Here is a 15,902-nt window from a genome sequence, read left to right as displayed (position 1 = left end):
TCCCAAGATACTGCCAGGTCCTTCATGACCAACTATGGGGTTCCATTCCTCTGGGTAATCAGTGGGTACAGCAAGGACTGGTTCAGGTATTAATAAGTGGCAAGTTCCCTTCATTCTGGCATCATAGGTCAAGAAATAGGAACCAGGTACATGCCTGGATTGGAAGCAAGACATAATATAGAAACCCCCAGGCTATGGGATTGGACTTCCTGGTCACTGCCTCCCTTTTGAGGTTATGCTAGGTGTCCTACTTCTCATACACCATCACCTGGAAAGCTATAATAGGGGACTTCCCCCTTGTCCTAAACAAAGTTATTGTCTTGCAGGCACTAACAGATGTTGGATTTTATGATTCTAAAATGGAGGCAAGCATAAAATTCTTGTTTTTCAAAAATTTTTTTGAATTCTCAAATTTCAAATAGTCATCAATATCATCTATGCATTCCAATTTTTTATTCTTAATATACACTAGCAGAACCTGAAATGGTTGCTTCATAGCTCCTTTTGGGTGCCACTTCCCGCCAATGCTGAAGAACAGAACTGCATCAGTGTTCATGGATTCAGTAGAGCTTGGGTGTCCCTCCTATTTTGGGAACAGTGATCTGATGGCTTTCCTTTGGGTAGTCATTCTGTGGGCCTTTGCCTAGGAGCTGATTCTTAGAATAGACAGGTCCCAGTGTTATGACTTTGATTGAATTTTAGGAATAAATTCAAAACACTCTGTTTTCAGAGCATTTTCCAATGTCCCCAGTGGGATTAGTGACTATTTTGGTTGTTCACCTTTGACTAGAAATGTAAAAGGCAGAGTCGTATTTGTACTCTGTATTTGTTATCTTTTGCTGCTTAACAAAGTAGCCCAAAACTTAGCATCTTAAAACAATAAACATTTATTGTATCATATAGTTTCTGAAGGCCAGAAATTCAGGAGGAGCTTATCTGGGTGGCTCAGGCTCAGGTTATATGAGGTTGTAGCCAAGCTGTCAGCCAGAGTGGCAATCCTCTAAAGGCTCGACTGGGGCTGGAAAATCCACTTTGAAGCCCATTCATGTGGTTGTTGGCAGGACTCAGCTCCTTAGTAGCTGTTCGGTGGAGACTTTTGTTCCTCACTATGTCAGTCTCTCCATGACATGTCCTTATGCAGGGGCAGCTGGCTGCCCCCATAGCAAATGATGAAAGAGAAGAAGAGAGAGAGAGAGAAAGAGAGATCACAGAGGAAAGCCAGTGTCTTTTATATCCTAATCTCAGAGATGATATATCATCACTTCTGCCATATTCTGTTGGTCGCACAGACTAAGCCTAGTACAGTATGAGAGGGAGTTACAAAAGGGTGTCAATACTCAGAACCAGGGGTGGACAGGGGCCATCCTGGAAACTGGCTACCGTACACTTCATGTCCAGGAATCTGTTCATCATGGTATCATTGTAGGCATCCCCTAAGATAGTCAAAGCCATCATCCTTTAGGTGGCCGTGCCTGATAGCATGGTGAGGCGTAATGGGAATCACGTGAATCTCATGTAATACTGTTGAACTTCCCAGAGGGCGATATGGAGTCAAGCTAGGATTTTCTGCAAGTGTAAATACTTACAGTCTATAAATGTAAAGATGGTGACCACCTTCTCTCTCCTTGCTGTTCTGGTTAATGCTAGTCTGCAGACCTACTGGGAATGAAATCTGGTGCTCCTGTGAGACAGGCTACAGGTGGCCTCAGGAAAAGTGCCTCCCAAATCTCACTTGTCAAGAGCATGACAGTGTCCCTGCAGGGCATCACTGTGGTTGCCTTAAAGGACTACCTCCCAAGGGACCTTTCTGCCAGCTCCAAGGAGGTAAATAACTGTTCATTAAATGTTTCTTTGTTGAGTGGCTATTTGATATCAACTCAAGCAAATGTTTCTCCGTCCTGTGTGTATTCACTTGCTAACATGAGATTTTAAAATGTTGCCCTGCGTTTTTTCAGCAGATGTTACCCTAAGAATGTCAGTCAGACTCAATGTGGGCTTTCAAGAAGACCTCAAGAACACTTCCTCTGCTCTCTATAGGTCCTACAAGACTGACTTGGAAATAGCGGTAGGTTTTGGCCCCGGGAACCTCTTAACCAACAAGCTTTGGGCTGAACTGAATCTGTTGCATTTACAGTGGATAAATTGCTTGGATTTGTCAGAATTTATGAATGTGGACATCAAAATTATTCCTATACCTCTGGGATGATGAATTAAGAAGTACTCAAATCAAGCAGTGTTCGGGGGATGATTTGACATCATCTTGACCTATAGGAGGAACTTCTTCCCAGGATAGAGTTGATTCAGAGAAGATTTGGTGGCATCAACTCACTGAATCCTATTCAAAGGTCCAAGAACCTGGTCTAGAAGTGCCTGATGGTGCATTTCTATTTGTTTTCACAAACCGCCTGGATGAAGCCCCTAACATCTTCTGGGCAGATCAGCCTAAGGCTGGTACTGAGGGTTTCAAACCATTCTATGTTAAAGGTACCGACGCATTCTCAATTACGACAGATTTAAATTGACTCATATAAAAATAAAGAATATCCCCTGGGTGTTAATTGTGTGCCAGACACTATTCTAAGTGCTTTACATTGGATTAATTCATCTGAGCCTAAATGCTTTGCTCAAATTAGCTCATTTGGAGTAGAGCTTCCCAATTGGTGCTACAAATTATTACAGGTGGGTTGAAATGATGACTTCCCTTAGTTTTCTGGGCGGCCAAGCCCCTGCCTCAGGCCAGGAGCGCCTCCACTTACCCTTCTATACTACAGAAATCATTTTCATTTCCATGGGTGCCATGCTGAAATGCTGAAGAGCTCTTGGACATCTGATTTCCATATCTGGCATGTAATAGTTCTGCACAGCACGAGAAGCTACCAGACACACACACACACACACACACACAGCACACTCCATTATATACCTTGGAGGAAAGAGAGAATGGCCTATTAATCTCTGGATCCCACCCATCCACGTACCTGGCACAGTGCTCTGCACCCACAGTGCTTTGCATATAACATCTGCCTGCAGATGTGACTTGAATCAAAATAAGTCTCCTGTGGCTCGGTTTTCAGAGAAACCTCCCCATTTTCTTTGCTAGGCATCTCCTTGAGTAACATTTTTTGCACATGTAATCTGGTGTTTGCTTCTTGGAGAACCCAGCCTGCAATAGGCAGACGGGAATTACTTCTTCAAAGATCTGCCTGGGCCAGCACTATTAAAATATATAGGAGAAGGGTTTGGCTGGGGTCATAAAGAATATGTGCTTTTTACTTGGCTTTAAATCTTTTGACTTATCTCTCACTGGACCTTGATACGATGACACTTGTCTTACTTTGTTTTCCAGTTCTGGAAAGGTTACAGTATTTTACCAGGCTTCAAATTGGTGACTGTGACAGGGTTCAGGTAAGAAGCTGTAATCGGGGGGGTGCCTGGGTGGCTCAGTTGGTTAAGCATCTGCCTTCGGCTCAGGTCATGATCCCAGGGTCCTGGGATCAAGCCCCGCATTGGGCTCCCTGCTCTGCAGGAAGCCAGCTTCTCCCTCTCCTTCTTCCACTCCCCCTGCTTGTGCTCTCGCTCTCTCTCACCCAAATAAATAAATAAAATTTTGAAAAAAAAAAAAAAAGAAAAAGAAGCTGTAATCGGGTCATTTCTACCCAATGGCAGAGAACAATACGTTAGAGAAGGAGAAAAAGCCCATTAGGGGGGCATCATGTGGGCACACAGCAGGAACACTCTGGTAGAAGTGAAGACAATACCAGGTTGCTGGGGCTTAAAGAGGGAGACAATGCTGAGAAAAGAAACTTGTTCCCTAGAGATGTACCTACTTAGATGGAAAGTGAGCAAAAGCCTTGTGTTTATTCTGTGCATGCAAGAATTTTGCAAACAGATACGGGGTAAGTTTGCAGTCTGGCGAGTTCTGAGATACAAAAATGAAATAATGTCATGCATGATGCCTTTATTCAAGCAAAGTCGTCCGCCAGCCACAAGTACACGCTGCTGTGTGGACGGCTCCCCCTGGAGTTGGGCACCGTGGCGGCCATGAGCGGGTTAGCACAGGGTTTCAAAAAGTTAGTTGCCAATTTTACGAATAAAGAATGTTCAGAGAAACATTCAGGCTTTTGGCTACCCTTGACATTCAGCGTATCTGGTAACCCTGGGCCAGCATGGCCGTGTGACAATAGTCTCTGTGTTGTGCCTGCCACCCTATGACCAGCTTCTGTGATTCACTCCACTCATTCCTGTCTGGCTGTTTTGTTCATTTATGTCGCCTGTCTGCAGCCGTTTGAGTGTGTGAGCCCTGCCTCGGGCTTTCAACTAGAGCTTAATAACAGGTTGATTAGAGTGAACCGTTGAAGATAGAACTGCCCAGGCTGTTCCTGCCATTTTGTTTCTCCCGTGCAAATACACCATAAGGATCTAGACTCTTCCAGGTCAGTCACTGCCTTACTGAACAGAGTGGTCTCCATCCAGGCCCGGAAGTGTGGTTGTGACATATGAGGTCAAGACGACAACACCATCACCCGAATTAATGCATAAAGCAAACGAGCAAGTAATGCAGAACCTTAATCAGACCTACAAAATGGACTACAGCTCCTTTCAAGCAGTTACTAGCAGTAAGTAGGACATCTGCTCATTTTTCCTGTACGTGGATTTTATTTAGATAAAATAATGGTATTTATCATTATGCTTAAAACTAGGAAATTCCATTACAATGTCCTCCATGGACAGAGACTGTATTGTTCCCGACACAGAGACTTATGTGCCCACCGCCCCCTCCCCATCGGAGGTGCTGGTGCAGAACCTCCCAACCAGGCTAATGTCACTGCAGTTGGGAGGGGGCGTTGCAGGGGAGAGAGATTTGACCAGAGGGTCACAGAGCCATCTGGGTTTATGGATTCTTAATAAAAAATTAGAAGGCCCCAAACACCCAAAAACTACCATTGTGGTGGGGGTTGGGATATTCATGAAATGCATTGATATTAAACAATTGATAATGTTATTTTAGAGCAGTAGTTCTCGAAGTGTGGCCCCCAGACCAACGGCATCAGCTCCACCTGGAAACTTGTTAGAAAGATAGATTCTTAGGGCCACCCCAGACCCATCGCCCCAGGGCGATCGGTGTTTCGACAAGCCCTCCAGGTGGTTCTGATGCACGGGAAAGTTTGAGAACCCCTGCTTGGGATCACATAGAGCAGTGATAAAATCCTGGGGTGTTAGATGTTCTCCCCCATTTTACAAATGGGTACAGAGTTGTGTTCTGTTGTGTCATTAGGTCGGTGGACCTATTATTACTTGGGAAATAGCCAGCTGGGCAGAGATTTGGCTGGTGGATGTTCTAGCTAACTCCAGTCCATGGTTCCAGACTCAAGGTGATTCCTCCTTGGAGGGACACTGTCCCCCAGCAGGGAGGGCTCTGAAAGGACTGTTTGAGGCATACCTGGGAGAAAGGGCACCCCTTCTCAAGGGTTAAGCCATCCTTACAATAGGTTTATAAGTTTTGTCTTTACATTCTCTGGTATTGTTAGACACCAGATCATTTTTAAAAACAAAATATTGAAAGGTACATACATAATTATAAGAAGGTGCTACAACATAAGCAAGAGAAAAAGCAAAATAAAAATTCAGAATACATTAAGACAGCAACACAGGTGAAAACTGGAAAATTAAAGGAAGGGGAGTAAGTGGCCTAAAAGTGTGGGCTCCCATGGAAGGCACCCAGCAATGCTACTCCCTCCTGACCCCCAACACCACCCCCAAGCAACACATGTTTTACCCCGAAAAATTCCTTATGTTTATGGTTCTGACGGTGTAGGTGAACATCAGGCTCCAGTCTAGGTAAGCTTCGGTTGTGATTACTCCTCCCCCCAAATTTCAGTTGTGTTGAGGATAGTCAACCATTTAAAGGAGTCAGTATCTAGCAGTGTTACTGATCAGCGGCTGTCAGTCCAGAAACATGCTGCTGACAGTAAGGTTCCCAAAAGTGCTTTGGAGTTTGTGACTTCTTCTTCCAAAGAGCAATGAAGTCACTGTGAATGGAGCTCAACACCATTTCTGCAGAGCATCTGCATCCATCTCTGCAACCATCTCCTTGGAAGACCAGAATGATCCTGTGATATGCACAGCTTCCAAGCAATAAACAGGAACGTAGCTCCCCCATCATCCTGCTCTCCATAGCGTCACTGCTATTTACCTAGAGTATAAATACCCAAAAGGTCAAGAGATTGGGTTTTGTTTTGCTTTAATTATAATCCTACTGGGGGCAGAGAAGAGGAAGAGAACAAGAAAGAAAAAAAGCTGAATGAATGAATTGGTAGCAGAAAGTTATTTTAAATCTTTATGAAATACCAAGGGCACAGGGCAATCAATGTTCAGAATATTTCCATTTATTTGGTTGTGTATTTATCCTCAAAATAATTAATGTTTGATTAATTAGCAGGGGCGCTTAACCAGAATGTCCCTTTCTCTCATCACTGCCCATAAATTCATGGTCAATTCCATATAACCACATGATACCCGTGGTCTTACTAATCATTATTGTTAGCCACAGTGATGATGAAGAGAGACACATTGTTATTGTATCTTTTCTGTGTTAAGCCCAGCGTGTTACACAAATTGTGTCCTCACGTATCCTGTGAGATGGGTACTGTTATCTGCATTTTATAGGGAAGGAATTAGAAGCGGAGGGAGGGTAAATAATTTGCTCAAGAACACATAGTAAGCAACATAAGTCTGTATGACTTCTGAGTCAGTTCGCTACATTAAATATTCCCAGGAGGTCTTGTTTCTTAACAGTTGGGTATGATATTTTAAAATCGTCTTTAATTCAGGAGCCTAAAAAAAGTGATAAGAAATATTTAGATCCCTTGGTACTTTGACTAGAACATCAGAGCTCCTGAAATTAATTTTACGGTATTGTGATCCCACGTTGACAATATGGGGAGAGTCTGGCCTGAGCATGGAGCTCATGCAAAACAACTCTCATAGAGCTTCCCTTATCCAGCACCTCTGATTTCCTCAATGTGTGGAATTCATGAAGGATGTACAATAAGAAACACAGCTTAAAGGGGAAAAACGCACGTTGTGTAAACAAAGGACAACCATAAACACAAAAAGCAAATGTTGTGTTTTATTTCTATCTGTGAAATGACTTAATGCCATGGTTCTCCAGATTTGTACCATGAAAACAATAATAGCTGTTATTCCCCCAAATCACCTCTCCGTAGCTCTCACTGCTCCTGTTTTCCAGACAATGAGCTGAGGCTCAGAGAGGCTAAGTAAATTCCCTAGGGCCACACAGCTGTGTGTGGCACAGAACCAGGATTCAAATCTGGACCTGTGTGTCTATAACGTTCTCCTTCCTAAGGGCCCATGGATATGAAGTCTTTAAAAAAAATTCTTAATTCTTAACAGACTTTATTACAAGAAATTATTTTTCCCATTTATAATTCACCAAAAACATACAACAGAGCTTTCAGTGGTACAAAATACCCGTTATTGTCAAGAGGCGGTTGATATTATTGAGTCATTAGCAAAGAAACTTGAGGTTTAAATGAGTTGGTGTGACTTTTTTATAAACAAGTGAGCGTTTTTCTACCAGACTATGTGAAATACTGAAAATAGCTTTGGAATCCACATCACTACCAATGAGACCAATTAAGCGTGCACAGACTCCAAACTGAAAGCCTTGTCCCCGGTATCTGGCAGGTGGCAGCTCTTTGGGCCTCAGACACCAGCTGTCTGGGGATGGAAGGAGGAGGACGCGTTGCCTCCTTCTAGAAGCACTACAGCCCCGTGTGGTGGGGGGTGCCCGCTGGGTAGTCTTAATTCCATTCCTTTGCTCTGGGATCTTAATACCTTTCCTTTGGGTTTCCAGATGAAACGAAGTTCACCATCATACCAGAAATCATTTTTGAAGGGGACACGGTAAATCTGGTGTGTGAAAATGAAGTTTTGTCCTCTAACGTGTCCTGGCACCATGTCGAAAGGCGCTCTGACTTGCAGAACAGCAGCAGATTCTCGGTCTACAGCACCGTGCTCAACAACGTGACCTCAATATCGAGCCTCACGATTTACAACATCACTCCGGGCGATGCAGGTGGGTTTCCATCCAAGAACAGGTGCGGGGAAAGGAACAGAGAGCTCATAAAGAAGCAAGCCTTGGAATATATATACATAGTGTTTTCCTCTTTGAAAAGAAGTCACTGGCCTCAACTTTTCGAAATTAAAAGTGAATCCCATGGCATATGAGTAAGCAAATATATCCTTGGAGACAAAAACAGATTTCCACATTTACCAAGGGCTTTTGAGTTGGAAATGGAGACAAAAATCCGTCTTTTGTTTTTAATCTTTAAAAAATTTTAAACAGCTTTGTTGAGATAGAATTGACATATAATAAGCTGTACATATTTAAAGGGTGCCGTTTAGTAAGTTTTGACATATGTGTGCACTTGTGAAACTTCCACCCTCCTCGGGAGAGTGAACATATCGTTTCCATCACCCTCCACGTGCAGGTTTCTCGGATTCCCTTGTAATCTCTCCCACCTCCCACTCTCCCTCCCAACACCCACAGAAGCAGAAGTTTTACACCTGACACTCTAGAATCTAATAACCCCATTGTAACCCAGATGTCAGCAAGGGGCATCTCTTTTTCCCTGACGGAGAAGTTGGGTTGCAGACACATGGGTCCTGTTACATCTTTGTGGATTCTGATTTGGCCGCAGAGTTAAATAGAATCCCAAAATCATTCATGACCTTCTAATTCTCCAAGGCTTTCCAATTTTTCCTTTCTACCCCTTTCATCACCACACCTTTTTTCTTAACAGCAAAGACTGAGATTTCTGCTCCTTCCTTAGAACATCTCTCTACTCATTAACTTGTGGCATCAGAAATGACCTGCGTTGACCTTCTGCACTTCCTGAATGTCTCTTTAGGTTTGTTTAGAGCAGGTCTTGGATGCTTTTGAAAACGATGCTTCGGGAAGTACTGTCACGACACATGAGATGAGGCTATCATTCTTCTAAGGAATTCCATATATGTAACAAGAAAAAATGCAATTGTAGGGACACCTGGGTGGTGCAGTCGGTTGAGCATCCGACTCTTGGTTTTGACTCCGGTCGTGATCTCGGGGTCTTGAGATGGAGCCCTGTGTCAGGCTCTGTGCTCAGCGAGGAGTCTGCTGGAGATTCTCTGTTTCCCTCTCCCTCTGCCCCCACCCCCGCCCGGCTCGTTTGAACGCGCGCTCTCTCTCTCTCAAATAAACAAATAAATCTTTTTTTAAAAAATATATTTGTGTATTCTATGCAGGTGAATATATTTGCAAGCTGACATTAGATATTTTTGAATATGAGTCCAGAAAAAAAATAGATGTCATGCCCATCCGAATTTTGGCAACTGAAGAAATGAAGGTGACGTGCGACAACAATCCTGTATCTTTGAACTGCTGCAGTGAGATTAATGTTAATTGGAGCGCGATAGAATGGAAGCAGGAGGGGAAAATAAACATTCCAGGTAAGAATGTCAGATGCCCTTTTGCATATACGTTTTTGCCTTTTGGCCAAGTAAAAATGGGAGATGCACTGGGTGGGAGAGGAAATGTCAGATGGCTGTTTTTTCCCAAACTTCAGACTATAAAAACATAACTAGGCTTGATGTCAGCTCCAACTTAGCTATTCTAGAACAACATTCCAAAAATATATGCATACAGATGTCATGCTTGGGTTGTAGACAAGATCCTGGCTGGGATGACCTGATGACTGAGGCCCACAGTATCTCCTGCCTGTAGAAAACCTGGCCCCCCACCTTCCTTCTCTCATCATCTTCGACAAAGAGCTAAGGATGAGGTCATTGGCTTTGCTTTGGAGTCTGACTCGGAACTTCTCTTTCTGTGTCTCTTCTTTTGGTGTCTGTCATTCTCACGTCTCTGCCTCTGTCCTATATCCTTCTGTATTACCTAATTCTGTGTCTTTGGGGTTTTTGTTTTGTTTTGCTTTTTTATTTCTCAGTGTAGAACCGTTTGTCTCTTAATCGTTCCGCGTCAATTTCTGATCTTGCTTAGCTTCCTTTTAGATCTGAGATATTACTGGAAATTCTCCAGCCCCCCATTTATACTGATGAATGATAATAATAATAAATTAAAAGAGCAATACTGATTCATTTTTGTGTAACAGTGTATGATTAACCAATGTTTTAAAAATATGTTATCACTCTTGATCACATTTAACCCTGATCGCAAGTTTGAAGCTGGAATTTCTTTCCTCCAATTTGCAAATAAGGAAATTGAGGTCTAAACTGACTTATCTGAGGTTGTCAAAAAGGAAAAGAAAGAAAAAGAGAGACTCTGATTATGCAAGGCCAGTGTTTGCCTTGGCAAAACTCTGTTAGCCATGCCTAAGGAACCGTGCTGGTGCGGGCTGATCTGGAAAAGTTTGTTCTGGAGCGGGAGACTTTTTTGTCTAGAAACTTCACATAACAAGATCCAGTCCTTCCCTTAAGAAATGGCAGCGTTGGGGCGCCTGGGTGGCTCAGTTGGTTAAGCGACTGCCTTCGGCTCAGGTCATGATCCTGGAGTCCCAGGATCGAGTCCCGCATCGGGCTCCCTGCTCGGCAGGGAGTCTGCTTCTCCCTCTGACCCTCCTCCCTCTCATGCTCTCTGTCTCTCATTCTCTCTGTCTCAAATAAATAAATAAAATCTTAAAAAAAAAAATTAAAAAAAAAAAAGAAATGACAGCGTCATGTGTTCATCTTTACACTAAAAAAATAAAGTAAAATGTGGGTACATCGGTGCGGCAAAGCTTTATGGTTCAGTCTTTGCTATCAGACTATATTAGGTTATAAAAAAAATAAAATAATGATTAATTTACGTGCCACTTGTCCTGAGCCCGTCTATTTGCAAGGTACATTTCACCTGCTGCATCTGTATTTTACTTTAAATACTCCAAAGAATGGGAGAAGCATCTGGTAACTGTTGAAAATGTTGACACCTGATACATTTAGTCACTGCCTTGATTTTTCAGGACGAGGAGGTGTAGGCACACTGGAGAAGCTGCCAGATGGGAGAAAGACCTTGCAAATTTCCCTTGGTACTGATTTAATGTACTTTGAGCTCCGAGAGCTGAAAGCCTAGCCCTCTGGCAGAGGAACCAGGAAGTCTGCAGTACAGATGCTCAGGGACCTCTCTGTGGCCACCACGGCTTCAGACATTCCTAATGCCCAGTGCAGGTGACCCGGCTACAGAACAATGGATTTCCTGCCACAGGGCTCGCTGCCTGGGGACCCGCACCGTCCGTTCATTCTCTGATGAACTTAGCCTCTGCCCTCGGCACCTTGCCTTCCTCCTCCCCTTGCAGTCCCCGCTCTGAATCTCTCTCTCTCTCTCTCTCTCTCTCTCTCTCAAATTCCACGATTCCTTTAGCACCCATTGTTCCATATCAGTAGGAGACAATCGAGCAAAATAATTCACTCCAAAGCATGAGGAACTGAATGGACCACCTCCTCTCAGAAACAGACCCATTTCGTTTTCAAAACACAAGGGAGAAGACAGAGAGAAGGTAACCAGCAGTGGTAGGATTTCTAGCGTGAAGAGGGTGGTCTTTTTCGAATAGGGAGGGGCTTCCTGGAGTGTTTCAACTCTTCGGGGCAGCAGCTAATGACATAGATGGCAATGGTCTGAAATAATAGTATCAGTAGTAGTAATGGTAGAGGTGGTAATAGTTACTATTATTAGTGCAGCATCTGCCCGGCCTGGTGTAGGACTAGCTAGCTTCGCCTGCACGGAAATGCATCGACAAACTGGGGGAAACTAACAGCAGCAGAGTTTATAGTCTCACTGTAGCCGTTATGTGGTGTGATGATAAAAACTAATGGAGCCTTAATTCCCTCCTTGCCCACAGGTTAGAGCAGTTCCCAAATGAGTTCAGAAACTTCTTCGTGGCCCTGCCTACCACACTCCAGTGGCCCATGATCACGCGGAGTATTCATAAAACAACTGAATCTCTACAAGAGGGGGCCAGTTCCCTCTTGGCTGTGACTTTGGGTGACAGGAGAGGGAACACCTTCAAACTCCGCGGTCCCCTTACTTGTGTCTTTTCTTCCTGATCACCCCACTGAAATGCTTAAGCATACGTCACCGTGTGTGCCTGCGTCCTGTCCCAAATGCTTTTGTTTTGGTTGGGTTTGGTTTGGGGTTTTTTTTGCAGCCAAACAGGGCATCAGTCAGATATAAAGGGAGACCGGCTGTTTTTCTTTACTGAGTAGAAATCAGCCTGTGGCTTTGGAGTCCCTTGATGAAGTGCCCCTAGAGGTAGGCAGGCTTCAGGGTCTGAGGTGAGCCCTAAGTAGAGAAGCAGCTGGAAGTGGTCCATAGCATCCTGAAGGCTGGTCTCCATCCTGGCTACACGTGAGGGTCACCCCCGGGGTTTATTAAACAGACCAGCTCTCAGGGCTCTACCCTCGAGCAACCGCGCCAGGATCTCTGCGTTAGGGCTCCAGGTGATGTAGTTTCAAGTGCGGTCCGTGAGCCAACCGCCAAGAAAGAATTCTTGAGTCGTTTTTGGTGCTAAAATGCGGTTTTATTGAAGCACGGGGACAGGACCCCTGCGCAGGAATTGCTGCACTGTGGTGGTGAGGAGCACTTGATTATATACTCTGGAGTTGGGGGAAGTAAAGACAAAGGAAGTTTCCAAAAGTATTTTCATATGTTAGAGAAGACTTACAGGATCCTGGAGCCCTGACTATTGTCAAGCTAAGGTGGTTTTTGTCCTCTAGCAAGGCATTAACATTAAGATTGGGACTTCCTGGAGGAAGGGTATACTCTGCCTGCCTCAAGTATTTGTCCATGGGCTGCAGGTTATATGGAAATCTAACATTATCTGCATTTCTTTTGCCTTTGTTCTCCACATCACAGGCGGTGGCGTATTTTCTTAAATTTCACAGCAGATTTTATTGGGCAGAGGGGCGTGAGGACCATGCATTTAGTCCAGCTCTTCATTGTACACATGAGACACTGAGGCTTTCTGTGCATGGCCCAGGATCTCCCTGACAGGAGCTAGGGGTGCCCCGCCCCAGCCTTGCTCTTTCTCCTCCTGGGTGTTTCTCTGCGTGTTCCTAATGAGCCACGGCTAAATCCGATTTTAAATAGTGATTCCTCTACTTGTGGGAATGCCCACAGAAGAAAAAAAAAGAACGTGAGCCAAGTGCTCTCCAGGAAGACAATACTTAGTCCTGAAAAGCCACATCACGGCTCTGCCACGGGCATGCCCAGCTGGGTCACCTCACTGATCCCACTTTTGTCTGTTAAATAGTGATAATGGTACCCATTTTTGCAAAGCTTTTGTGGGGACAAAAAAAACCATGATGATAAATGTAAACATTTAAGACAGAGTTGAATACACTGAGTCTGCCACAAGAACTGTTTTCTGATAATGATGATACCTTTAAAACCCATCCCCTCACTTTTCCTCAGTGTGGTGGCAAATCTTCTGTGGAGAGTATCTAGCCTTGAGAAGCAAACTTGTGATTACATGTCATCTCTTCTCCAGAAAGCCCAACACCAATTTACTAGCTGCATTCAGTACCTTCTAGAGCAGGACCCCGAGGGGCAGAGCCCCGGGGTGCTGGGGTGCTGGGGTACTAGATGAAGTGCAATGTGAATGCTGCCAATCAGAGATCTTGCTTTTGTTTTCTGAGTTTACCATCTCTTTGGAGGCTTTCTGGACCTACAAGTGTCAGCCTCACAGAACAATGTAGCCCCCCCATTCCCCCCACCCCCACTGTTTGTCTCCTGAACAGCAAGCCACAGATTCTGTGCTTTTGTTTGAACCAGTGGTTTTCTGACTTCACTGTACAAATCTTTTTTCAAGCAAAACCTCAGCTTCAGCACTAGTGACATTTGGGGCTGGATAATTCTTTGCTGAGGGGAGCTGTTCTGGGCATTGTAGGATGTTTATCGGCATCCTTGGCCTCTGTTCACTAGATACCAGTAGAACCCCCACTTGTAACAATCAGTACTGTCTCTGAAGAATGCCAAATATCCCCCAGGAGGGCAAAACCACTCTGGTCAAGAACCAAAGTCTGATATGCAAAGCAGGCCATAGTGGAGCCACTTGAGTTGTGAATGGGATTAGGGGCTTTTTACCCTCCCCCTCCCCACCCAACTCCAGCTCCCGAAGCAGGCTACTGGAACACCACATCCTCCAAGGGGTACTGATTCACACATACAACCGCACCCCAGAACACTCCAGCCACCATTTCTGTCTTTCAAGACCTAGAGCAAACCTCTGTTCCTCTCTGAAGTCTTCCCTAGTCTCTCAAAGAAAACTCCCCTCCTTCACCCTCCATACTGTATTTAGTGGCTTAGAGGTTTCCTCTCTACTATGCATTATCATTTCTTCTGTACGTCTCTCTATATTATTCATTCTGAAAACTCATTGTCTTGCACATCAGTTTGACGGTAAAGCTGGGCCTCAAAAGATAAGTAAGCATCAACGGGAAGAAGAAGGAAGAAGGCTTCTTTCTCCTTTCAATAATAATGGTTTAAATAATCTGACATCTTTTTTCCTTGCAGTTGAAATCATATCCAAATACCTTACTTCTCTCTCTCTCTTTTTTTTAAAATTTTTTATTTTTCCTGCCCCAGCAACCATCACTAATGGTCTGTGTGAGGGGCCGGCCCAACCAGGTGCTGTTCTAAGTGTCCCTGTATCTTAACTCCTTTGACCTGACTACGATCCGGGGTTATAGCTATGATTAGTCGTCCCCATTTTCCATGTGGAGAAACTGAAGCACAGAGCAGTTGAGTGACTTTTCCAACCCTACCCCGCTAGTAAGTGGTAGTTTGGGATCTGCAGCGAGGCCACCTGGCTCCCAAGTCTGCAGACCTAACCACCGTACAATCCTCCCTCTCCAAAGAGAAGAAATCGGATTTAAATAATGACTCCTTTTCACTGATGGGACCTCTTTGCCCCTAAATCGAATAGTCAGCCAAATGTGACAGTAAAAGAACTACTTATGTCATTGCAGGCAACCCTGAAACTGACCTAGAGTCCGGCTGCAGCAGGTACACACTCAGGGCGGACGGGACTCAGTGTCCCAGCGGGTCGGCTGGAACAACGGTTGTCTATGCGTGCGAGTTCGTCAGCAGCCACGGGGCCAGAGGCAGCAAGAACATAGAAGTGACATTCACCTCTGTGGGTAAGGACTCCTTCACTACGATCTTTAGCCTTGCACCTCAAGCCAGGGCTGTCAATCCCCTGGGAATATCTCTGAGCTAGCGGGAGCGTGGCTGGGGTCAATCACAAGTGGGCAACAGAGGGGGATGTCCCTCTTGCCCATTTGAATTCAGAGGAAGCCTTTAGAAGAAAGAAGGATAGGGCTGGGGACCCAGGGCTGCAGGGAAGGGAAGGTCCTCCTGGCACTGAGAAGGCACTCTCGGATTAGTTCTGTTTAAGCATTGAATTTATGTCGAGGGTGATGCCCCAAATTTTCCCCTTTCCTCCCGTGATCCCATCCTCCCTTGCACGCCAGTAGCCTGGCGCACGGCCCACCACCAGCCGGCGAAGACCCGCTCTGCCCTCCTCCCCTCCCACTCCACCTCTTCTAGAGAGAACGCTGCAGGAAGCTTTAATAATCAGATACTTTGTGGTCATTTTACAGTTGCCTTGAGTGTTTTTTAATCTTTTTGACTAAAAGCTTTCGAATGAGTTAGGCCTCTTTTCAAAAGTGTCATTTCTTCTCCTCATGTAATAAAACATTCTGACTTCACCCCGTCTGCAAAAATGGGACACTCACACGTGTTGTTTTTCTCCCCATCTTACAAAAAAATGAACTACTCAGGTCAATCATCCGACGCCCTTGAACAATTTGGAGAAAGGCTCATATCAACGCTACCGATGACTCTTGTTCAC

The 15,902-nt window shown here is 44.6% G+C and overlaps 1 protein-coding gene across 10 annotated transcripts in view; it reads left to right on the top strand.

The window, feature by feature from the left end:
- Nucleotides 1-15,902, top strand: part of ADGRF5 (adhesion G protein-coupled receptor F5) — a 70,756-nt gene that overhangs the window by 35,116 nt on the left and 19,738 nt on the right. For 8 of the 10 annotated variants that reach the window (XM_034991218.1, XM_034991220.1, XM_034991222.1 and 5 more), the window contains 7 exons: nt 1,648-1,824; nt 1,956-2,065; nt 3,347-3,405; nt 4,474-4,616; nt 7,877-8,098; nt 9,307-9,510; nt 15,019-15,189. In XM_034991218.1, the coding sequence (XP_034847109.1) occupies nt 1,648-1,824; nt 1,956-2,065; nt 3,347-3,405; nt 4,474-4,616; nt 7,877-8,098; nt 9,307-9,510; nt 15,019-15,189 (1,086 nt within the window). The remainder of the gene's footprint in view (nt 1-1,647; nt 1,825-1,955; nt 2,066-3,346; nt 3,406-4,473; nt 4,617-7,876; nt 8,099-9,306; nt 9,511-15,018; nt 15,190-15,902) is intronic. The other 2 variants (XM_034991219.1, XM_034991226.1) reach the window with 1 other exon arrangement.

Source organism: Mirounga leonina, unplaced genomic scaffold, assembly GCF_011800145.1.
Source record: "Mirounga leonina isolate KUSES-001 unplaced genomic scaffold, KU_Mleo_1.0 Mir_53, whole genome shotgun sequence".
Lineage (NCBI taxonomy): Eukaryota > Metazoa > Chordata > Mammalia > Carnivora > Phocidae > Mirounga > Mirounga leonina.
The sequence above is the reverse complement of the archived record's forward strand: the minus strand, read 5'-3'. Positions and strand labels throughout refer to the sequence as shown.